Consider the following 24,641-nt stretch of genomic DNA (forward strand, 5'->3'; position numbering starts at 1 on the left):
ATAACGTATTTATGCAAGACCCCCCCCCCTGCCTTCCCGAATTTTTTTAACTGAAACAGTTTCAGCTATCTAATATATATGATAGTGGGAGGGTGACAGAACCTTACGTGAATAGAAAAGCCTTTATATATATATATAAACGGTCATGGTTTGTTCTTTATTCTCGTTGGCTTCGCTACTAACCTAGAAAGGGCGTAGTAATCAAAAACAGTAATGTGCTGGATAATTCTGGTATTATCATTTCTAGTACGAACCTTGAAAGCAAAATTTAGCGATATCTCTTCCTCGTTCTAATTCACAACAGTCGTCATCGCGTGTAGATGTACAAGTAATTTGCCATAGACCGTCGATTTGGAGTATCTCTACAAGCCTGCAAAAGCTAACCTAAAGTTTTGCAAATTTATTTTTAAGATACCTCGAAATGCGGTGGTCAGTTATGGCCGGATAGCGTACTTCTTCATATTAAAGTCGATCTTGTTTTCTTTGTAATATTGAAATTTGAAGTCAAATACACAGGAAGACAGTATTTCATGAAATACTAATACGTAATTTTTCTACAACCATAGATAACCCTGCAACACACCTCAAAGCTGTACCTACAACTATTGTCCTCGTTGCCGATTTCGCTCCTTTATGACGCCCACATGACACCTTAATAATAATAATAATAATAAGTGTCATTACTGATTTTATCCGTCCGATGCGATATATGGTTTATAATTAATGAATTCCTTGTCTTGCATAACTTGTTTGCTAGGCGTAGTTGGTGTGGCGTTGATGAGATTGTTGTAAACAGTAATACTGTTGTCCCGTTATTCCGTCGCAAGAGAAAGAGTTTGCTGATGCGGACCTGGGGGCGCGCGCCCCCTGACGCCTCTTTTCCACTGGCGGCTCCTCTTCCACTTCTTGGTCGAAAGGCTTTCCCTTTGCACCTTGACCGGTATCTACGCCTCCAAGGCTACGCTCAGGCACAGCCTTTACCCTAGCAACGATTACCAGAAGGTGAGCTATAGTGATCGAATTGATTGATTAGCCAACTTCCATAGATGAACATAAGCACGTTTTTCGATTCTTGCTTAGTAATTTTCGTTCTTTTATCTTTTAATTAATCACGGTTAGTCACGTTAGTTTAGCACAGTTTTCGTTCGTCTCATTAAGCCAAGTGTATAGAAGCATGATGGTAGTTTAATAATGACTTTGAATTTGTTTTTTTGTTACATCTTTACTTGTATATCAAAAAAAAACAAATAGTGTTTGCTCTAAAAGAGCGCACAAAATGAAGTTTGCACTTTGACGTAAAGGAAAGAAATCCAATTAAACACTACTACTTAAACATGGAGGTTTAAGAATATTGTTCGCCAAGACGAACGATCCTCTAAATCGCACTTATGACATGCTTTATTATTACTTCACAATTTGTTATAGATATATTTAGATAACTGCTAGAAAATGTTACGGTTTTACAGCAGCGTCATATGGATAGTCGAAGAGTGCCAGATAATGTCATCAAACCATATAAAATTATTAGGCGTTCGCAAATCGCTGCCCATAGAGATGACTGGTAACGATAGGCATATTCCAATAAAATGGACAACAACAGCAAAAATATCGGCTGGCAAGATAGACACAACGGAATGACCAGCCTATGCACCCGTTCCCAGTGACAGCTAATGACTTGGCAAATCAGTTGATTGAAGAGCGCTACCACAATTCCTGAGTGGTTTCCCCCCAGGGCGTCCATGATGGTGACGACGACGACGATGATGACTGACGTCATTCAACTATTAACCTTCCTTTCTTGTTTTTCCGAGGCCTCACCGCGCCACGAGTAACAACTAGCTTTGAGTCTTCTTCGTGTATATATATTTTTCACTAAATAGTCCCCATCATTTAGCTGAATCGGCCTACCCCTCATCATTTGTAAGATCGACTAGATTACATAATAGCGAAAAACAATTTTACTGACAAGTGGAGTCGCAGGAATGATAGAGGTGAACCTAAATTAATCAATCATCTAAACAAGCATTATTTTCCTACTATATCCATACAAAGAGGTAATCTACAAATCAACAATTAGCTTTCATTAACGAATCTAGCTGACTTGCGTGTAGTTGTCTGCATAATGTTACTCTACCCTAATTCAATGTATCTTAAGAATTGTTTTTTTTTTTCAAGAAGAAGGATTGTTAGGCTTCTAGAGTTCGTCAAATGAATTATTCTCGGGCATTCCTTTGTTTCGATGGTGATAATTTTTTCCTTCGATAATTTGAATGATAATACATCTTTATTTATAGTATGCATATATATTTTCAAATGTGATCGAAAGCATTATATAGCCATTGGTTTATTTTAGTCGGGAGATAGCCACGCTGGTTTCTCGGTGATCTTGACAGAACCCGCTGGTATATTTTTACCAGTGCTCTAAAGGTAGAGTCAAGTACCGAATACACTTATTGGATCTAAATAGTAGTCTTTCATCGACATTATTCAAATCAGAATGAGTAACTTTGGTGAGCCTCTTGTAGGTGACGTTAGTCGTCCTTTTACTGAGAGAAGTGGATATTTTGGAGGTATGACGCAACAACCAACAAATCCAGTTAAACTACCGTTCAAGAGCGAAAAGCTCATTAAGGGATTAATGGCGCGGTCTCTGAGTTGTCCCGTAGACAATGGCTGTAAGTCTGCTACGGTCACACATTATAAAACAAAAGCTGGATTTTTTATCTCTATATTCTATAATAATGATGATGACGACGATGTCCAACATAGTTCAACTACAACAGATGCAACCCCTTCGACATTGCTCAGATACTGTAAACATCTACCTGTATCTGACTCTTTGTGTTCCACAGCTACGCACCCGTATCGCTACCTAGTTCAGTTACAAGTTTATTTATTGATGCTTAATCATATCAGTAACCACTGATAGTACGTTTTTTCAACTTGTTAGCTTTATTGTATCACTCGCACCACCGCGGACCTTCTCCGCGCTTGAATGACCTAAAAAAAAACTTGACAACGAAACGCCAAAGCTCTATTTTTTCCTCCTATTCGTTGTTATGATAGCGTTTCTACTAGATTTTTTCAGCCATAAGCATCGCCTCGTTCCCATGCTATTCTCTAAACAAGCCATTTTTCTCACCTTATAACATATATTTATCCGCTAACTTGAACGTAATCTAATGCTTTCCATTTTCCTACAGTGATTAACTGGCTGCTGTCGTAATTAAATACACATAACGCGCTTAAGGCTCGCGTCACAAGATGAAAGGGCGTTTCAATACAGAACCCGTTGTCACTGCTCGAAAACCGCTGCGTCTCGGCTTGTTATCTCTCAGTCTGCTTACAATGTAGTACCTTTAAGCCGACATATCAACGAATCACGTTTTACCAACGATAATTCGGTACTAAGCGACCGTAGAAATAACCAGCGACCTCTGTTTCATCATGTGACAGCTGAGCTACTGCTGCTGCCGTGTGCGTCCGTCGATTCACGCATGACCCTAATATCTGTGCTCTTCAACTACAAATATGGCCACGACCGCTTATCAAAGACCTTTCTGTTTTCTGCTCAATCGAATTTCCTCAAGCTCCTGTTTTGAGCTTAAATTATGTCATCGGGGTTCGTTCTTATTTAGTGTTAAGTTGTTTCGTTTCGCTAAGAGACTTGTCTTGCTTGCTGCCTATGACGGTGACGTCGACGATTATATCATTTCTGAATCCAATTCAAAGATCACTATATAACGTAACATTTCTGTAATGTTCTAGGGTTTTCTTCAATATAATAATGTAATGGATTTTCTACGAAATTGTGTATTTGTCTATTGCTAAGGTATGTTAATCAATGTAATCACTAGAAATATTGTTAGGTTAAAATATCGAAGAAAAACGCTACCGAATTATGTATTGTGAAGGGTTGAGGCACGTAACTTACGCGAAAACTTTTTTGAACTGAACTTACTTCATTTAGTGAGATGGTTTAATGCCATTACGCATGATGAAACGCTATCGACATCATGGTGTCATTTTGTGCACCCGCTGGTTCATCTTTGCTTTTTCTCTTGAAAACATTAGATCAATCTAAGGTTCAGAATGAGTATACCTTTTAGTTGCCTTCAAACCGAATCCACTCCAAATTTGCGACAGAAAAATTTATATTAATTGAAATTAATTGATTAAAGGTATAAAAACTGAGCGTCCATCTTTTAGCTTTACATATGCCATCATTACCAATCGTGATGCACATAAACTCTAAGGAACTCATAAACACCAAAAAATAATATAATGGATCATATCTTATCGGGGGGTCTAGCAGATGCTTCAGTTAACTAGCGGCACCCTACCGATTTTTGTTTGTTTCGCTATCAGCAGTCCGCGGCCGCAGTAGCAGCAGCAGTGGTTCTGTCTACAAAACCCAAAAAAAAAAAGTGGATTATCACGAAACATTCGCATCGAGGACCCATCTCTTATACTTACTTAATTTATTGGCGCTGCTACTGCCGTTGCGTTCGACGTTGTTCTGTCAGTTTTCTTGTTGTCCACGTATGCGACACCGAGCGTTAGTAACCGCCAGGGACTGTTCTAAGTTCGACCCATTTATGTCGTTTGCAAACGCCAATGCAAGTGGTAAAGAAATAAGCGGAAGCCGACAACAAGTACAGAAAAAGAGAGCGACCTGAGATAATAAGGGAATATTGAAAAATGTAGACAGATTAATGTCACTACAAAAAAAAAATTGGGTAACTTCATTAAGCCTAGTTGTTTAGGGAAAAGCTGACAGATATACAATTATGCAATTTGTCGCAGAAATGCATATGAGAATGTACAGGCACTGTTCCTATGATGGAATCGTAGAACTCATCATTCTCTGGCTTTGTGTATAGTTTTGTGTCATTTTTGCTAGCTGTATAGCTTTGTACGATAGTGCATGCGGATTTTTCGCTTGAAAGTTGTGTATTATCTAAATATGTACTAGTGATACTGTATAAATTTACCTAACAGTATGCTAGGGAGTTATCTATTTATAGAAATATTTTAGTTTGTTGTACCAAGGCAGTAAATTCGCTTGGCGTGTTTTTTATTGTCAGAATATGTACAGCAGTGACATTATGCCCCTCCAAATGGGGGGGGGGGGACTACGAACCGCACAGAAGCGTAAGAGAGGGCTCTTCTGAATGGTTGCCCTTCCTTTGAGTTCTGTTGACAGGCAGCTGCTTCCTCATGCTTTCCTCATGCGGTGTCATGACATCAGGTTAAAAAAGCACAGATTTTTCATCCGGCAACTTAGTTTGTCAACGTTTATTTGCATGTCACGGTGGTTTTTTTACCGCAGTATAGACACGGACCACAAACAAGTAGTCTAGATCCCATATGGATCATGATGTGATCATAAGACTAATTCGTGTCCAACTCCTTCGCCAGTATGAAAAAATCGCAGCTGCCTTGACGAAACAATTTGGGACACGCTTTTCCCAGATAGAAGGATCTACTGATTCTTGAACCCTTTATTGATATCTTAGTAGTTCTGATTTGTTTTTTTTTTATCCAGATTAGTTACGGAAGCGTTGCTTCTTAACGTACTTTAACGTAAACATGTGTACGGGTTCCAGGACTGTACCGCCACGCAGAGACTCATACAGATGTGCAACGGCTGTGATGTTTTTCAATGTAACCAACACAGAAACGTCGATTTAGTAGAAATGCGGGTTCTCAGAGCCCGGGCCAGCTCTTTCACAGTATTGAATAATGGAACCAGACGACAAGGAGTAGCTTTAACTGTAGCCATAGTCGAAGATAATTATGATTTTTAAACAAGATGGTGGTAGACTTGTATGCAAAACCCTAAAGAAACGCGCATCCAAAAATAATTTTATGTATGTGGACTAAATTACTGTCGTAGTGAAGTCTTCCGCTATGATCGAGTCACAAGTGGGAAACTCCTCGTCTGTGCAAAATTTCTCAAATCTAGCTTTAAGCGTATTTTGCGATACAAATTTAACTGTTTCCCCGATTTCCACCGATAATTTCTCAGCACTACCAGTAGCGACTCAAGAGTTTCACCTATTGTAACCTGTTATAGCTCCATTGGTAATAATGATGACCTTACTGAGACGCTACTTTGCGAAGCTGTTTCACAGTATGCTGACGAAATGAGACTGGACGACATCATCTAAACGCGAGATTATTTTATTCTATTTCTGTGTGCAGTTTTTAAAGACAGTACACATTTACCAAGAGTAAGAAGATGACACCAGATGTCAAGCTTATTTACTAACAGGTCTGCGTTGTTGGATTTTTTTGCTGGGCCAATTCGGACTTTCGAACTTCTCAGCCGTGTTAAAATTGACCTTTGCCATTTAGTTGTTTCAGGATGTCCCAAAAAGCTGAGATCTTATGTTTAAACCTATTCTTGATGTATTTTCAACCCAAAGGTTGTTTCAAACCAATTGCTGTTAAACTATAACGATGCAATGCACATTGTATACGTCATGAGACTGTTTTGTAACAACTGCAATCGTTCGAGCTTTTTTTCTTGCTTTATTATATTCATACTCTTAAAAACGCGCGATAGTCCAGAATAGGTCAGTTTTAATACTTCACGTCGAACGTCCTTCCTATTTTCTTCCTTCATCGCCTTAATTAAACGAAAGTCTGATTATGACGAACTGGAAAACGTTCTAATGAGTCTAGTTTTAGCTCACACGATAAAAATTATGCGTCGCGCAGCGAAATTTGTGTTGTAGATTAAGTATTGCTCCCCATAAAATTCGTCAAAATTTTCCCTCGGTTATACGACTGCGGTATCATCTTTGATGTTTGTTGATACCGCCTGATGCCGTTGATTTTCAGTGAATAGATAGAGCCTCTGCAACCATCGGCTTTTCGCCAAATAGATAAATGAATATCATAAAGCAAAAACAAGTATAACAATGGAAAAAAAAAACATCATTTTATGTATAGATTCGTAAGTTAAAATAAAATGCTATGCTTTTTACACGAGGTAGGCGATAAATAAGCCATCGTTTTCTAATCAGGTTCCTCTAACATCGCAATTGATAAATGGGCCCCATAAAACGCATCGATCCAACAGAATGCAATTATTGTTCACCTTGCCTTCGTTTACCTTTGCTATAAAAAGTTAAAGGTTTCAGCTTGTTGATTCTGTACTGCTATACACATATGTACCTTGGATTGTTGGCTGTGAGTTGAACGGTGCGTGACAATAGAACGCCATTTACGGTTTGGCAGTTCTTTCCTATACGTTACTTGTATAGATAGATCATACAGACACATCATTCACTTCAGCAACAACGGTAACAACAGCAACAACGGTAACAACAACAACAACAACAACAAACAAGCAGAAGGCCAAGCACAAAAATTCATACAGTCAATTCGAAACGGCACCTGGAGCCACCACAGTGCTCGCGCCTTATCCGCCTACCCGGCTGCCCTTGAACGAATCGGCCGGAGCCCTTGAACCCTTTATCTTCGATGTCATGTATACGGTACATTTAAATATTATTAGCTTATAGCGTGCTGATAGACGTCCGCTGAGGAAAAGCAAGCAAGGAATACGACAAGCTCAATGCGACGCTGTTGTCATAACATGATGCAAGACCGATTTACTCTAGTGTCACAACGTTCTTCATCCATCCATCCATCCATTCATTCGTCTGCTTATCTCGCTGTGTGTGCGTGAGTTCATGTGCCGGTCATTTCTATCGACCAAACGTATTTTCTCGTTCCAGGTATAATCGTCTTTCCAGCGATACCTATCTGATATATTTAGCGATACTAGTACCAGCGGTGACAACAGCAGTGGCTCGAACAATATTAACATTGGTAAGATTAGTGGCCGTTGTTGCCGTCGTCGTTATGGGTTGTCGATTTTCGATGTATCACCAGTTTGGCGTTCGGTTGCATTGTCTATCATCAGTTACTTCAACTCATCTCATCATTCGGTTTGTTCTCTCCGCTGGGGTTATCGGTACCGTGGCGTTCCGTTTCGGCCATTTACGGTTGTTTATTATGCGTATCGAAGATTAGAGGACGCGGCCTCTTCATACATAATAATGATGATGATGATGATGATGTTGAGGCTTGAGCACAACAGTTTTACACATCGACGATATTTTGTTCCCATGTAGCGACCATATGTACAATAGAATACGTAGAATTAGAATTTTAGTACACATTATTATATATAGATAGGGATGCGTTAGGGTAATTTACTGAAAGGTACATAGCGACTGCAGTTATGCCGAGGGTGAATTTATGCAGAGATTCAATGTTTGGCTATCTACTATATTTACTGTGTGAAACCGTTGAACTTCATGCTTGAAGAATCGTTTGGCTTTTTCTAATTTGCATTACTCCTACAAGACGAAGTGAAAACGTAAGCTTCACATTGTCATGAATCTGCATGATTTAATATAACATCATATCTAATCTATCTATATTACAAACGGGGCGATGTATAAAAATGCTGGTAATTAAATATGTATAACTGCTATACCTAACTGTGGAAAAGCTGTTCGTGTTGGAGGTCGTCCACCCCAGCACATGATAGCTGACTCTATCGATTTAAAAACGTCATCGAAAGTACAACAACATGACATGCAGAAACGGTTTCCACGCAAAAATATATGTATAGACGTGAATTTTTGCGTGCTGCAGCATGGACGCTGATGAATATAGACGTGATTGAAATGGGTTCAAAACTAACTATGCTCGCTGATACTTAGCGTCATGATACGGCACGCCGTCGAGAGATATGCTCACCTAAATCAGTAAAAGGTATCATTAACTGACTAAAACGAGTTTGTTCAGGGGTGACTAGTTACTTCTATACTTGTTAGGAATGACAGATACTTTTTTTCTGTGGCTTAAATATGCACTAATAAGAGGAGAAAGTTAAATAAACTTATGTTGTTATTAGAATAGACACATACGTTATGTTAAATGTATTTTCCTCATCGAATAACTGATTTTTTTAGTGTCAACAACCGCTAGCTCATCAGAATATTGTGCGCTTTGATGCCGTAGAATAAATTATGCACAAGCAATTATTTTCCTATGAAAAATTTAAAAACAGAATCGGCTACAGTTATACGTTAAAGATCTTCTTTATTACGCAATCAGAGCTGTCGTTCGGGAAATGCTGCTGATGCACCATCCTTGTTGTTTCGTAAGCAACTACTACTTAATCTATAATAATTCAATCGCCTATGATTATTTCTATCGTGTGATCAAATCTATCATGTGAAGTGCTGCTTGGTCAGTCATTCGAGCGGTTTATGGCTGGGGTCATGGTTGGGGGAACTTTCATAACTGCCATCCGGCTAAAATCTATGTACACACTTTGAGACCGATAATGTACGATTGAAGCCAACCCAATAACCGATAGTAACGTATTTACCAAAAGCGAGTCTAAATATTTTAGCAATGTTGCAACGATCCCTCGCTGTACCTGGCTATCGCCCATCGGCAGATCCGACTCAGTTTTGCTATAGGCGGTCGATAGTCATTTTACGACTCGGCTTCAGCTAAAAGATCCGTGTTGCAACAAGGTTACGGCGGTTCCTAAGAATATCAAATACAATCAACATAAAATTCAATGGGTTATATAGGACATCAAGTGAGTTTAGATTCTGTTTTTAATTTACTACTTACCGATAAACAGATCTACGTCGGTATAATTAACATACTTTAACTTAACCGATTTTCAAGCTTATAATTTCAATCTATTTGCTAATATACAGTATGAATACTGCACCTAGCCTCAATTACACGTTGGAACCCACTTCATTCCGCAAGAATTTTGTGTCGACGTAGTCACAAGTTAAATAATCTAGGCTAGCTGTTCCCTAGAAAATCCATAGGAAAAATTGCGGTATAACGAGCACGAACGATGAGTCCTAATTCTGCGTCCTAAAGCGGAACCGCACCATAAATTATATATAAAAACATTACATTTACTAAGAAAGAAAAACATTTACTTGTATATACTAACTCAGTAAACAGTGACCGTGACCGTAGTAATCATAACCCTCAGATGTTTATCCAGGTTAGATCACATGTGATTGCTCTAAATAAATTCTATTATTATTCTAAATAAAAATCAGAATCAGCTGCTTTGTGTTCTCCATACGACGTCCCCAGTGCCATTCGAATTCGCGCCCTCAAGTGGACCAGTAATAGAGTGGTGATTGAAAAGCATGCATATAAATTCGAGACTGATAGTCTCTGCACTTTTCAGAAGATGTCAAAAGAACAGTTTATCCAACAAATTTAACAACGAGAGGTTACTGCGTATCCGACAAGTGGATCCAACAACCAGTGGTGATGGTGAACGGTTACATTAACATCTGCGGCAAACGGCATAGAGGTTGCTGTTAGACCTGGTTGAATATTGATTTAAACCTGTCATAGGCGAGACGACCTGATTGTGCGCGAACACTGAAGTCTAGCTTTGGCAGGTTTTCACGGTGGGAAAAAAGTCTTAGAGGAAAAATGAGTTTACGTATCTCGGTCTTTAAACTAAGCCACAACAATTAAGCGTGTCTTTTGTTACACTGCTGTTACGAGGCCTAGCACTTGGGAAAACGCACCCCACATTGATTATTGAGATGCTTCTATTATTTTCTCAATTCACTTTCTAGCTTATGCTATATTTTGACTGCCAAATTTTCTTGAATATAATTGCACGTCAAGGGTCTCAGTAATCTGAACGATCGTTTAGTGGAAACGCTTATATTTATTAAATTTAGGAACATACGAATTTTCGTTCCGAATTTTCCACATAAAGGCTTATCATCCTACTTAACCTAGGATTCGAAACACTGCGCCCACGTCTTTACGAGACTATGTTCGTCCACTCACACAGTGTATCATAATTGAAGCACACGAATTCTGTCTATAGAAACCGGAAAAGACTGCAGTTTGGCAAAGTCGTCTGCTTGACACGTACTCTATTCTAGGTGGTTACGAGATATTGATGACAATTTGCTTCCTCGAAAACTCTAATAGATATATCATTGCTTTTTCGAAATTGTTATTTGTTCACCAGAAAGTTGATGAAAGAAATATTGTAAATACTTGGTCGAAGCCGTAGAGATGATCGACAGCAGTGGCCACTGTGTATACATATATATATATATGCTGTTTGATTGCTTCCCGTTTCCACAGGTGCCGATGTGTACCACGTTAATGCAAATTGACAACCGAACATAATTTACTGATTGCGCATAATCCGGTTATATTCTGTTACACGTGCCCGAAGCTAAACGCATAAATTCAAGCCTATTACGGCATTCGTATTAATCGGCTCGAATTTATGCGTAAAGTAAGCCAAGTTGTTGAGCTCCTATGTGCATACTATATATAGTTGCATTTATAGCTGTTTTGATAACAGCAAAAGAAAAAATAAAATTGTGAGTTTTGAATTTGTTCAAATACAAAATTCTCGAAAATTCGGAAGTGAAATTACACTAAATTTAAATGTTTAATTACCCAAGCTACATTAATTTCTACGGCAATAGGCTAGAACAATCGATACTTGAATTTTTTATGCTACTCAGTTAAATTACTGATTTTTATAATGAAATTGTAAATTGAAATTTTATAGTGAGATTGCTGACGATATAAGAGTGAACACCTACACATATTAATGTTATGATCAGCACAGATAAATAACCTTCTCACGACTGCTGGTTTTGAGGCGCGCAGGACTGATTTCTATAGTAAACAGAACAGTAGTTTATAAGATGTCCTACAACTTTCTTGACTTGGACATCAGTAATATTAGAATTTTTTGGTGCATGGGGATTGCAGTAACACTGCATTTAACGAAATAAAAAATCCTTATTCTCTAATTGAGATAAATTATTATATACAATGGTGGATTTTTTTGCAAATCGTCAGTAGCGATCGCCGCTGCCCTACGACTGCAAATCCTTCTGCATTTGATTATCATGACGGTCCAGAGAATATTACAGAAATCTTCTTGCTTCTATAGCCTACGCAACTCTCGCTTATTCTATCTATTGTATACGATAGAACCAGTAAGTATTCCTCTAACAATATATGCCTGTTGTACACAGCATCTCGTTCGATCGTATATTATGTCTGACTCACTTCTCTTTTTGGTTCCCAAATTCAGCTGCTGTCATTTTTCAATTCCACTATATGATGATGCCATTGAATTTTCGTCGTCGCCAGATCTTCGACATTCATTCTGTCACCTATATGCGCGCATCGCATCTTTCTCCTTTGCTTAGTTAACGTATCAATTCGTGTCACATTGTCACGAATCAATTCGTAGTTGAATTTGTGTGTGTGATAAAAATACAAACCGCTTTCGTTCTTCTATCTGTTCGTTGGTTAGTTGAGATTCGTTTTTCTTTCGTGACGTTACGATTCCTTTACGACGCTCCCATGCCTCCCACTGGCCTTTGCGATTCCCGCAACGATCCCGTGAACGTGCCGTTTCAGGCTTCTGTCGACGCCACTGATGTTCCCATATCGCTTCTGCGGCTGCTGCTGTGGAACGCCGAAACAACACGACATCGTTCAGCGCGAGTCGGTCGCTCAGCCTGTATTCAGACAATTCACGCCACGATCATGAACCTGTTTCGCGCTTAATTCTTAGCCGTATTAAGAATAAGTTCATCTTGAACCGCACACAACTATAGCCAGCCATTCGACCAGCCAGCCGGGCAGACGCACGAACCGTGGGTATTATGGTCCGATGCGAGAAGCCCTGCTTCACGCACGATACTAGCAACAACAGTAACGACAAAGATGGTGCTATTACTATCACTACAAGTGTTCTTCGTCGTGACTTTACGTTATTGTTCTCGATTTAGCATGCATTTCTGTTGCAGGCATAAGATAAGAAGAAGCATTTCGGCGTCTTGTTGTGCACAGTGACAGAAGAATATTGCTAAGTGCAACACCTGCCCCGGCGAGGCATTACGTCGTTTGTGTTTTCAGGGTTGAACGGCCTGCAAAGAGCCGCCATACATAAACTAGAAATGAGGCTACGTTATAATATAGCGTAACGACTGCTCCTACAAAATCAACGGCTAGACTTTGAACTATACATGTATGCTTACAACACTAACTACAAGGTAACCAAGGGGGAACAAGAAAGCTTGTAAAAAGTAAGAAGCGCCTGGCACAGTGACGCATGGAAGGTTCTCCTGATTGTGCTGTGGTGCTATTAAAAGGTCACACTTTAAAAGATTTCAATCAATGTATTAGCAAAGTAGAATACGACAATACGGCTATTAGACTTTTCCCGATTTCAGAGCAACAGGGGGTTTCAAAGGTTGTGTCCTCACGCCGGTAAGGGGGCGTTAATTCGCTTCGATTTGCGATCCGAAGAGTGCGAAATAATAAACGAAGGAGGACGGAAGAGAGAGCGCAAGCCATTACCCCGTTGTTGTAGTAGATCCGCTTCTGCTATATTAGTAAACTGACCCAGTACTTACAATAGAGGCAACTACAACGCTGTTGTTGCTCCCGACGGCGCGCTTAGTTGCAAGGTTTGGCTCTGCCTTCGGGCTTTCTTAACTAACCTGGTTAATCGCACACACTCACAGGCGCCACCCTATGCGAGATAAAAGACTGGCAATAAAGATAGACACCACTTACGCGGCACACGTAAAATACCCGATTGAAGATGATGCCGGCGTTGGTGGTAGCACCAACTCTGGTGACAAGCTGCTGATGTATGTGGCTGTCTGTGTGTCAATTAATCAATTACAGGTAAACCTAACACCTAGTAGTTCTGCAGCTATAGTAGCTCAGAGCAGACGCCGCAAGGTTATTATTCCCTTCACTGTTACTGCCAATGCTGCTGCTATTCGAGACGAGTTATATACACACACATATGTATAGCTGTTGGTGCACTATAAAGATAATGGTAGCTACGGGTGAGTACACCCCTGTGTACAGTCATTGCTCATAATAAAAGTGGTGTTTATGTCAGTGGTTCACAGCGAGCACAAAAGGGTCGAATTAGTTGTAGCAGTGCCTACAGTCGAAACGAAGAAGACTGTCGTTACAGAGCGCTGCGCTGATTTCTTCGTACGGCGGTAAAACAGAATAGCCCAGAAGAGACTATTTCTCCTGACGCTTCCACTTTGCGAACGACGCTAGCTCCCTCGTCATTTGTTGCTGCTGCTACTTGTTTGGGCTAGATTTGATGCCACAACTAATGCGAGCTAACACATTCAAAACCAAGGTCAGAGGTTAGCGGAGTTCAGGACACAACAAGTAAAATGACAACAATAAAAATGTGGCGGACTGCGTCGTCGATTAAGGCAGCTCTCTTTGCGAACGATGCCCTGCTAGGATCGTACCGCCGCTTTCCGTAATCACCGCCGAACCCTGCCGGCAAGAACCTACAGAGGGCAGGGAACTAGGAAGAAGAATGCGTCTGGGAAGCCTGCAAGGGACAAACGGGCTATTCAGCCACATATAGTAGTAGGATGGCCTTAAGGGGGGGGGGGTCACAAGGAAGCGACGGGGGTGAAGAAGCCGCACCGCTATTGAGGCCAAGCGGTTACAGCATTCGCGTTTCTGTAGGCAGGTGTTTGAATGGCAGTGACCTTTACTTTGGCGAAATGCGCGGTGTCGCGCGACAGGAATAGGTAGAAATATAATTCGGCGTGCATGCGACACTTAAGGCGAGAATAATTTTTGGTGCTGGTATGAAAACTCTAGACTTATCACGTCACGCATTGAAATAGAAGTAAAATATCGATCTGTGTTTAGTTGCGCGCTATTCTTTTGTATCGCATCGATTTGCTCAAGAACTCGTATTTGAACCAGTACCCGTTTCAATCGGACATAATACTAGAATGATGGATATGATTGGATGGCGCCAAACGTGTGGTCGATCATTTTTGATACATTCATATTTTAAAGGTGGTTCACGATGTTATACAGTACATTTCCTATCCGAATACTCTTGGCTCAAAGTATCTGACTATTATGTTTTGTTCTACGTGCGCGGTGTCCAACGTTCTACGACGTATAAAGGTACACATTGTATCCGATACAGCTTTAGCTTCCGTTTCGGTTATATACTACCTCATTATCAGCGAACCTTCCCATCAGAATTGAAGCTTTCCGGATAAAAGTCTTTGTAAATTACATATTTCTTAGCCAATGCTTCCTAACTTGTAGATAATCGAAATTTAATCATAGTCATGAACAACTTCTGGCTTACCCGTTTAAACAACAATCTACAATATTCATCTTTGTCTGTTGTATTGTTATTGAGACGTACAATTGAGCGGATGGCAAATTCTGCCCGCTCCGATGTTCTACAGCGTCGTCGTCGTCGCGACCCTGATACAATAGCACTCATAGTGAAAACGTCTCTGTGATGCCTTTGAACAATACTTATAGAACTTCTCAGTGAAGGTAACGTAAAATCATGCATATTATTTATTCAACGTCGCAGGAGCTGTGCGTTTAATCTGCTCACGTTAGGCTTATGACGCAATTTGTGGGAATATCATGTTTTGGCTTGTTTACCTGTAAAGAAATGTTGTAATGTGAGGTTAGACGTACTAATCGGCGCTTTGTTCTGCTTCGGACGTTTTGTCGCGCCCTTTCAGATGATACCACGGTTAGCGCCACTGCTGGTGGGGCTACTGTGGGCGGCTAGGAACATCAATGCGACGAAGAATAACCAACACAACCCAATAGAATACATCCCCAGGAATGGCGGTCCTAGCAGAAATGGCGAGACCAATAATAACGATGACATGGAATCGTACTTGCATGCAATTGATTCGAAACAATTGGTATCTGTCGTTGTCCCCCACGAGAGCGTACGATCATCACAAAAGTTTCAGTTACCGGATGACAACGCGGCACGCCGTAACGATATTGACATAAACGTGACAACAACGGAGGCATATCAAACCCATATTCCGTTCGGAACCCGTCTAAGGCCACTTACGTCTCCTCGGCCGTACACATTGAAGCTCAATACTGAAGCACCAGTGAGCCGGCCTAGAGGGAAACGGCCAACAGGCCAGTCCCATGATGATAAGCCCAGTCAACCTACACAGGCACCAGTGCGATACGTCGCGCCTCCACCCCTACCACGATTCGACAAACAACGAACGACGCCTCTTGTTGAGCGGCGTTTTGACGTCGATGAGCCTATTTTCATTGACAACCTTAAGAAGGTGAAAAAGCGAGGCCGAAAGCACCACGGCTCATCAGTTCCGAACAAAGAACAACGAGCTGGCAAAAGACGGCAAAATTTCACCAGTTCACCAGCCATCGAAGTAACTCCAGCGCTTCCACCATCCACGGCGCTGTTCAAGGACGCCCCTTACGATTTACTTCCACCGCCGCTGGCACCTTCGCCTGTAGCGGTAACACGGTCCCCTAAAAGACAAAGGAAGACAGATTTTGATCAGCCTATCAATGCCGGTCATCCTGTTGGAGTCTCGCTGCGTCAGCCCCATCTACCGAATCAACCAAACCGGTATGAACCGGTTCCGGCGACAAGAATTTCGCCCCCGTCTGCAAACGATCCGCTCTCACGAAACCGTCCTTCTCCGACAAAAAGCAAGAAGAAGGATGTTAATTTTGACGACATTCTGGATTTCATTGACAAACCCGAAAATCTGAAGTCGCCAAAGACTTCCGGCAGAAAGCGTGGCAGCGGCTCAACGGGAAAGCTGTTTAGTCCGAAAGAAAATAGCAAGTCGGCGTTTAAGCCACTCAAAGCGGATACAGAGACAACTAATAAATCCCCTGCAGGAAATAAAACCCAGCCCAGCGTAAACAAACGCATAGCGTTCCTACAAGACCACCCGTTTCAAGGAACGCCACAAGCTTCGTTCTTCTTCACCAACGTGGGTCCGAACCACATTGAATATCGCGGAGTGTTCGATCCCAATGCTGTGCCTATAAATTTCAAGGACAGCCCGGATGCGCTGTTTCAGTTAATCCCTGAGCTGCCGAAGCTGTTTGATTTCGATACACGGGGAATTCCGCCCCCGCAAGAACCCCCAAGACCCCGGCAACCTCTACCTTCCCGTTTGCCGCTGCCCACACCAGTTTTGGACGACGCCGTACCGGGGGATCCGTTACCGTTGGCACCTGTGGCTCCCCTCCGGGCTGCTCCACGAATTCCGCTGCGACCACCAGCGGCCGTCGTACCCATCCAGGTTCCACAAGCCGGTCCTGTCCCTGTAGATCCTCCTCATCAGGTCTACCCCCTTGCGCTTCCTCCACCACCAAATCTTCAATTACCAGAAAGGCTAAATGATCCATTCCCAAAGTACGATTACGTTCGGGGCAGCTTTGATGGCTACCCAAAGATATTCCGATTCAATGATGAGCGGATATCGATTCTTGATTTCGATAAGCAGAAAAAAGCGGGGCAGGTTCTACGACGGAAAGGTGACGATCTCGATCCTGAGCGTGTTCCGCGAAACAGTTTTCTAATTTTCCACGGGGGTCACTTTCCATCGAAGGAAGATAGCTTTGGAAAGTCTCGCTTCAATAGCGCACCGAAAAGCAACCGTTTCAGTAACTTTGTTGATTCAGGCAATTTCCTTGAGGAGCCGGAACCGCCTCGAGAGCAGGTGTTTTTCACACCTAAGAATGCTGTAGCGCCACCAGCTCCCATAGGGTTGCCGCCGCAACCGCCCGTCTTCAAGACAGATAGCCCCCAGACATCCTTTAAAACGACGAAACCCGGTGGCTACATCTACTTTATCCGGACAGGCTAAAATCCCATCCACTTCTATAGATACACCTATATATGTAAGTCAACTGGTAAGCTTCCGTTGTGAGCTCGAAACGAGTGGCTGATTAACCCACCTTGCTAATTTAGAGTGCTTCGTAAAATTGCCATACAATCGAATTACGCTAGGCGGTCCAGCCGTAGCCTTCTTTCTTAACAGAACTATTTTAAGTTAGTCTTGCCAAACGTCATTATGCCTAATAACTTAAACCATTTTTATGGAACGATACTCGGGTGTACTTCTTCTTTTTGTTCTATCACTATATACTCGGACTACTATTCCTTACCTTTTCATCCATCCATTCATCCATCCACCTACCCAGTCAGCATGAATAATGGATGTTTAATAGATACACTTTTAACCTACCTCTAGTAGAGCCTTTGCTTTCTGTCTCTTTTTGAGCTATTCTCAGTTTGCAGCAACCGGCCTATTAATTGCAGCTTCTTCGCGCGGTGAGTACGGCGCTCTGACGTACGATTCCTTTTTGATAAAAAAAAAAGGCCTTAAGCAATTTTGCACCTTTCTTGCGTTACAAATAATGCAAAGATATGATATCAGCTACTTTTGCTTGTAGTATAGTAATGATAATGACAACAATTATTGTAATTGGCTAGGATTGGGGGAGGAGGGCCTGAGTTTGTTTTGACGAAACACGTTCGTTTATTCTCCAGGTATATTCTTTGACCTAATATCCGGAACTACGGGGATTGATACCTTATTCATTTACCACTTTGAAAAGAAAAAGTACGTATTGCGCAACTTGCTACACAGTGAACAATGCAACATGTGCGAATAGTTAAACACAAACTGTAGCGGTACCGTACCTCATCTAGCTTCAGCTAAGCGGGCTTTAACATTTGATTCAACAAAGGGCCTTCTTTTCGTACGTAGCTATTTTCTGTTAGCAAACATATTTTTCATTGCGCGCGGTAATACAACTACAATTATTATTTTTAATTTGTCGAGAAAAGGGCTCAGTAATTTTTTGGCCTTTTTGAACTAAACACGAAACCATTATCTTATTTCAAAGTCGAACTCAGTGCAGACTATGTACGGTCAAGTAAGTGCATTTTCGGAAGCACTTTGCGATCTTAAATATCATACAAGCCTATAGAGAGAAAGCTACAACAAGTATCGATACAGGACAAGGGTTAGAAAAATGTGACGAATGGCCTCGTGGTGGTATTTAGACATTTAAAAAGAAAAAAAAATACATATATAAAGAAATATATTTAAAAAAATACATACAAAAAACATAAAGGGCTTCAACAATTTTGTATTTGCAGCTATGCATCAAAAATGCCTTTCATGTAGCACCGTTTGCTTGTGGATATCCCCAGTACATCCTAAAACTTAGTGTTTTCTCTATGGTTTTTGCTGAACAGGCTGACTCGAACTATGGCCTTATGCAAGACTATATCTTCCAGTGTTTAGAAACCGTATCATGGCTGAATTATACTACTTGCTGCCCTCTAACTCACCTATGCTAACATTAAGTTCTCTTTATAGTTTACTTGTAACAGCTGTTTTCATCAACTTTTTCTCCAAAAACAATGATACAACTATTTTTGTATTTGCTCTTATCCTTCCAACTGCTTTATTCCATTATAAAATCAGACTTCCTACTCGAAGAACGCATCAGACAATTAAAAATATCACCATTTTACGCGGCAACATAGTGTCATCCTGAAGTCCAGCACATCTTCATAAGAAGAAAAAGAAGAAGAAGCTCAGAGTTACAGAATAGCTTTGACGACGATATTCAAGTTTTAGGCCTTTACAGCTGGTGCGATTACAATCCCGCTGTTCCCAATTTAACACCTACTTTGTTCCCTGTCCAAGAGTCTACTTGCTCTTTATATTATACAGACACCGTTAAGATTAATAGATACCACTATGTTTCTGTAACGCCTGCGGATTACATCCGGCCTCTTTTCCCTATATTAACAACCTAACACTTTATGGTTGGCGGTGGTATTAAAATTATCGTGTGCACTGGCGGTACGATGTCGACATATGTCTCCTTGTGTTGAACAAATCGAATCAACAACGAACGACTTCGGTCGGCTGTAGCCATTTAATCATCGATCTGAGTTGACGTCGTTCAGGTTCGCTAGGAGAGCCGCAAGCAACGCAGAGAGAAAACGCATCGTTCCTTTCCTCTGTGGCTGATTCTTCCCAGGTTACCCCCGAGCTCCGTTAGCCACCTCCACGTGAGTAACAAGCAAGGGAACATTAATAATAATCACCACTAAAAAAAAACTGTACTCAATTGAAACCGAACGTAGGACCGATTCGATCTCTTGCGATTATTCAATTTCAGAGCGGCTATCCGCATTTAACAGCTTTATAGCCGCAATTAGCGGCGTCGATGAAACATGTGTCCGCGTGCAATCCGTCTGACGGACCTGAGATGGCTGTGTGCCTTACACGCCTGGCAGTATCGAATGATGATAACGTAGATCTAATGCGGCGAGGTATGCCTGGCCTGTGGCGAACTTTACCGTCCAGTCACTTATTATGTCAGTTCATTTAACGGATGATACACCAGCAACTGCATTATGGAGATAATAATAGAAAACGATGACGCTCGGGCACACAGGGCAGTGATCATTTCGAGGGTTTTTGTTGCTCGGTTATAATCTATCTGGTTCACTTCTCTAATTTAACATAAAAAACAATGCGTAACGAACTAAATTGTTAATACTAGTTTAGATACTTGAATATATAAAACATCAGGAAACCTTTTTCACGTGCAAACGTACTGATAAAAACGATGGTAACATTTTGTCCGGAGCAGCCTGCCTACTACATGTACTTGTCATGAACTAATCTTTTTTTGCGTTCGCAGGTACCTATTTATCTGACCTGCCTGTTGACGATGTGAGCCGGCTGATGGTGCCCGAATTCAAAGCCTAGATCAGCCAACGGCAGGCTTTGTAAAAGTCTCGTGGAAGATTCTCTAAGCAGACCTTGCGCAGGTGTTCATCTTTGGGGCATCACACCGCATTTCACCCTTGGCCCGTGTTGGTGGCGATCACAACCCTTTCACCGATACCAACAAGTTCCCACACACGCAACGAAAACAAAAAATTATGCGTATATTGTACAACCGAATAATCTGACATGACCGAATAACGTAAAGTAAGTTTATCGTCTAGTGGCTTACCCATTTCAATACGCAGAAGCGGTTACATATATACCTACGTACCACACAGGCCGTGGCATATTGACAGCAATGTAATCTCCGACCTGGGCGTGCTTGGCGGAAGGTGCCATATGGTGCTATACGAATTTCAATACTGTATATGTTAAATTTATTGTAGCGTATCAAAGATTACGATGTTCATTCTGTCAGATGTTTTCTAGTGCCTCTGCGGGTCTCCCGTACAAAGAGAAGAACACATATACGCAGTACTAATATAGAGGACCTGGTGCCATTATTGCTACCTGGAAAACTTCCTAGAGACGATGGGTGAAAAATAATTATCGATATGGAGTTCCTCACTACATTGTGTGTAATTCTACAACAACACAACAGATAATATGGTGTAAAAGCGAAAAATCCTAAGCTTTCATTCTCAAGCAAAGCTGAACAGGTTTTTATTAAATATTCATTTTCGAAAATGCTTTATTGATATTTTATCAGGTTCAAAATGCTAGTGCTGGTAAAGCATTCGGTCAACGCGTGATGAGAAGGCAAACGATGCGTCCTGTACAAAATGTAGCCATGAAAGCTCCATCTTAGATTGTGATGGTACATCGATAAGTATAGTTTCTTGGTTTTAATATAGAAACTCGTTCAGTTTTGCCATTGTGGATGAAACAAATACTGAATATATAGCAGTGGCTTATCTCGTCGAAATTCGTTTTCGTCATGAAAAGAGCAACTTGAATATTTATCGTTCGAAGTTATTTGGGTCGCAATGCTTAATGGTTCAATTGAATATCGATTAAGATACTCACCGTTTCGTGTCACCCACTTTGCCTTTGAAGCTTGTTTTTCTCAGGAATCGCTTCCGATACAAGTTTGACTTTCCATATATTCCCATTTTATACTAGTTCGATTTTCACGCCGCCATCGCAAATGATTGATTAACTCGAACTCGTTCGGATGAAAGTAACAAAGGCAAAGTCTGAAACGCACTGTTTCAGCCGAACCAATTTCCAATGCTTTGAATAACAGGGTGGTACAGGAAATAAATCATACCGAGTGTTGGAGAGGATCAACATTTACCATTGCCGAGGCGATGCACAAACACGCCTAAGTCAAGTAACAGTACTGCTTGATATATTGACGAGTGAAATATAAATAATTTTTTATGCGCACTGCGCAGAAATCCAACAGACTGTTCTGTCACACGATGCAAACGGTTCAAACATGTTCACAAACAGGGAGAGCGCCGATGTTTTTAATCGCGTTTTATTCACACGTGAAAAAGCTATGAACTTTTTTTTGAAAACGACCGCTGAGATTCTACGAGCTTTTGCGTTTGGCATTCAACAAAAGCCTCGAAATCCGCATATTCAAGATTCTTTGTAACGGAGATTTTAAATAGCTTGTTATGCCCTGGGAACCTGAACCAGCGTCTTCGCTGGCCTGTCATTCGTTTTTGTTGTAAAAGGTCATCCTCCTGTATAATCACCCCGTAGATAGCTTAATAATGCTATATTAGATGGATCAATCATCGGGCCAAGAGCAACTGCATCACGTGCTTTACATATAACAGACACATGGAAAATAGGCGCTTGTGGCCCCGCCGACTTTGGCGGTACTAGTAAATAGTTAAGGCTTTTCGATAAAACTGTCGATCAACACCGACCTGACGACGAGCGCGTGCCGTGGGTCTTTTTATCGGTCCTACAATACACGTACGCAGCTCACGTACTCGTGGATAATAGGGCTCTCTGATTCGCGCTCAGCCATGTACTAGCGTTAGATGATCTTGCCTGTGTTGGGTGTGTAAGGCAGGTTGTGGCAGAAATGAGGTTAAAAATCAAACCCATCAAACGCTGAGCACGAAGGCTTGCGTTTATTTATACTTAAGCATGATCGAGTTGGCAGTGACCGATAGTTTCCGATTCGTAAAAAGTGATATGTATGTGACAATAGCATTGATGCTACTACGCTCCTAAATAAGGTGAATGATTTAGCTATAGTAATGTAAGGATAAGGTCTAATATTAATAATGAAAAGTGTTGACCATATTAAGAATGAATTTCGCTCATGAGTAATTAATAAACAAATAAATTATTGTTGTTAAGCGATATCCATTTTATTTGTGCCTTAGAGCTTGAATTGAAATCATATTTGGAATTGTTAAGTACTTCTAGTGAACGTTTCCATAGCGGTTATAAAAAAAAAAAAAAAAAAAAATAGTCTTTTAAACTCCGTTTTCATTGGAGAAAGGCATACCTGCCTTCAATGCTAGCCATCAGTAAATTTTTCTAGACCCATCTGTTACGAATACTTACGTTTATGTAATATTCACTTGACCTGGCAACACTGTGCAGTATACTGTTTTTTTTTTTTTTTTTTTTCGGGAAGTCTTTGATGAGGAATTCAGTTAGACGTTGATGTGATGCACTTCATAAAGGTAGAGAAAAGGCTATATTCATAGCCATGCCTAATTATGGTTGAATTATGTTGTATAGAGCATGTCTGCCAGGTAGAGGCCTTAACCAACAGGATCAGCTAAAACGTTTTTTTCTTGTCCATATACTGTTAATATCGTAAAATAAAATTAACTGTTGTCATGCGTGTCCTATTCTTTTTCGTGTTAACATCTACACCAAAATAACGATCTTAATTTTTCTCCGTCGACAAGCTCGTGTATACACTATATTTTGAGAGACTAACATGACTACGAGTTATAGCAGCCTACCGTTTATCTGCTAGACCAGATTTCTTCAATTTCCAGTATCATTAGTACTTTCCCATGTTGAATGCGACTTTCTATTTCCCCTTATTGGACTTATGGCAGCCGACATCTGACCTACAGAATATAATATCAAAAGTAAGAGAAAAGCTAGAAAAGAGGGATCAAGTGTATTTTGTGGTTCCAATTTCTCAATACTAAGCTAAATGCGTCGACAGAACAACTACCAAGACAACTTTGAAACCATTATGATAATAAGCTCAATATGAAGGATATGCGAAATACAGACTATCAATTTCGCCTTTTCCTTTACCAAGGCGAACTTGTATAAAAAGGTAATGACCGTTTTAAAGCCAAAATTGAAGCTAGTATTCTTCTATGTTTCAAAACAATCCTAGCAAGTTAAATGTACACCATCTTGATTGATGACCTTCTGCCATTTCTCTGGTAGCATCATAATCTCTTCACTGTAAAACTTTTGCGATTTTCGAACGACAACTTGTTACAAACTTTTTCTTCGTCTCTTCATTGAAATTAAATTAATACCATAAAGGATGTTTCGCAGTCTGATAATGTAAGTTCCGGCTTATACAAAGGGTGCATTAAAATCTTCTATTCAATTTTGCCGGTGAGCTAAAGACGTACGTGGCCTGAAGACAACGCATTTCTGTTCACTAGTTTCGGTTGACTTTTTTAATCATCTGTTGTACTCTTTTAGTTGTTGCTAGAGAAGCCTGAGTTAATCGTTTTGCCAAGCGGAAACAGCTTATAATGCACGATCTTCTTCCAACCCCGTTAAACATAGAGCCATTGCTTCATTCTGGGCCTTTTCACAGGTTGTAACACGTTTTTTCATTTGTATATTCCTGTTGTATGTGATCCACCCGTGATCAACCGAAATGACTCGGTACGTTTCTGTAGATTCGTAAATGGGAACGTGATCGTTTGCGTCAGTTCGTGTAGCACCTAAACA

At 40.8% G+C, this 24,641-nt stretch overlaps 1 protein-coding gene and 1 long non-coding RNA gene across 38 annotated transcripts in view; one reads left to right on the forward strand and one right to left on the reverse strand.

Annotated features, from left to right (window-relative positions):
- Window positions 1-23,053, forward strand: part of LOC111245298 (uncharacterized) — an 88,812-nt gene extending 65,759 nt beyond the window's left edge. For 9 of the 27 annotated variants that reach the window (XR_015320207.1, XR_015320217.1, XR_015320208.1 and 6 more), the window contains 4 exons: window positions 15,636-17,808; window positions 18,202-20,002; window positions 20,113-20,266; window positions 20,641-23,053. Coding sequence is in view for 1 of the 27 variants with exons in the window: in XM_086979040.1 (XP_086835166.1) it covers window positions 15,636-17,774 (2,139 nt within the window). In the remaining 26 variants the exon portion in view is untranslated. Of the gene's footprint in view, window positions 1-757; window positions 1,003-1,466; window positions 11,374-15,635; window positions 20,003-20,112; window positions 20,267-20,640 lie in introns of those variants that run through there. The other 18 variants (XR_015320239.1, XR_015320243.1, XR_015320241.1 and 15 more) reach the window with 18 other exon arrangements.
- Window positions 131-11,021, reverse strand: LOC111245374 (uncharacterized). Of its 11 annotated transcripts, none has more exons than XR_015320287.1 (6): window positions 10,781-10,920; window positions 10,016-10,370; window positions 9,473-9,585; window positions 5,144-8,102; window positions 4,477-4,675; window positions 843-982 (listed from the first exon to the last, which is right to left on the reverse strand). It is a non-coding gene; the product is annotated as an uncharacterized LOC111245374 (long non-coding RNA). The 11 variants fall into 11 exon arrangements; XR_002671295.2 differs by having other exon boundaries at window positions 9,422-9,585; XR_015320285.1 differs by having other exon boundaries at window positions 9,422-9,585; window positions 10,885-10,899.
- Window positions 23,054-24,641: the final 1,588 nt, after the last annotated feature.

This window comes from Varroa destructor, unplaced genomic scaffold (genome assembly GCF_002443255.2).
Source record: "Varroa destructor unplaced genomic scaffold, Vdes_3.0 BEIS01000001.1, whole genome shotgun sequence".
Taxonomy (NCBI): Eukaryota; Metazoa; Arthropoda; class Arachnida; order Mesostigmata; family Varroidae; genus Varroa; species Varroa destructor.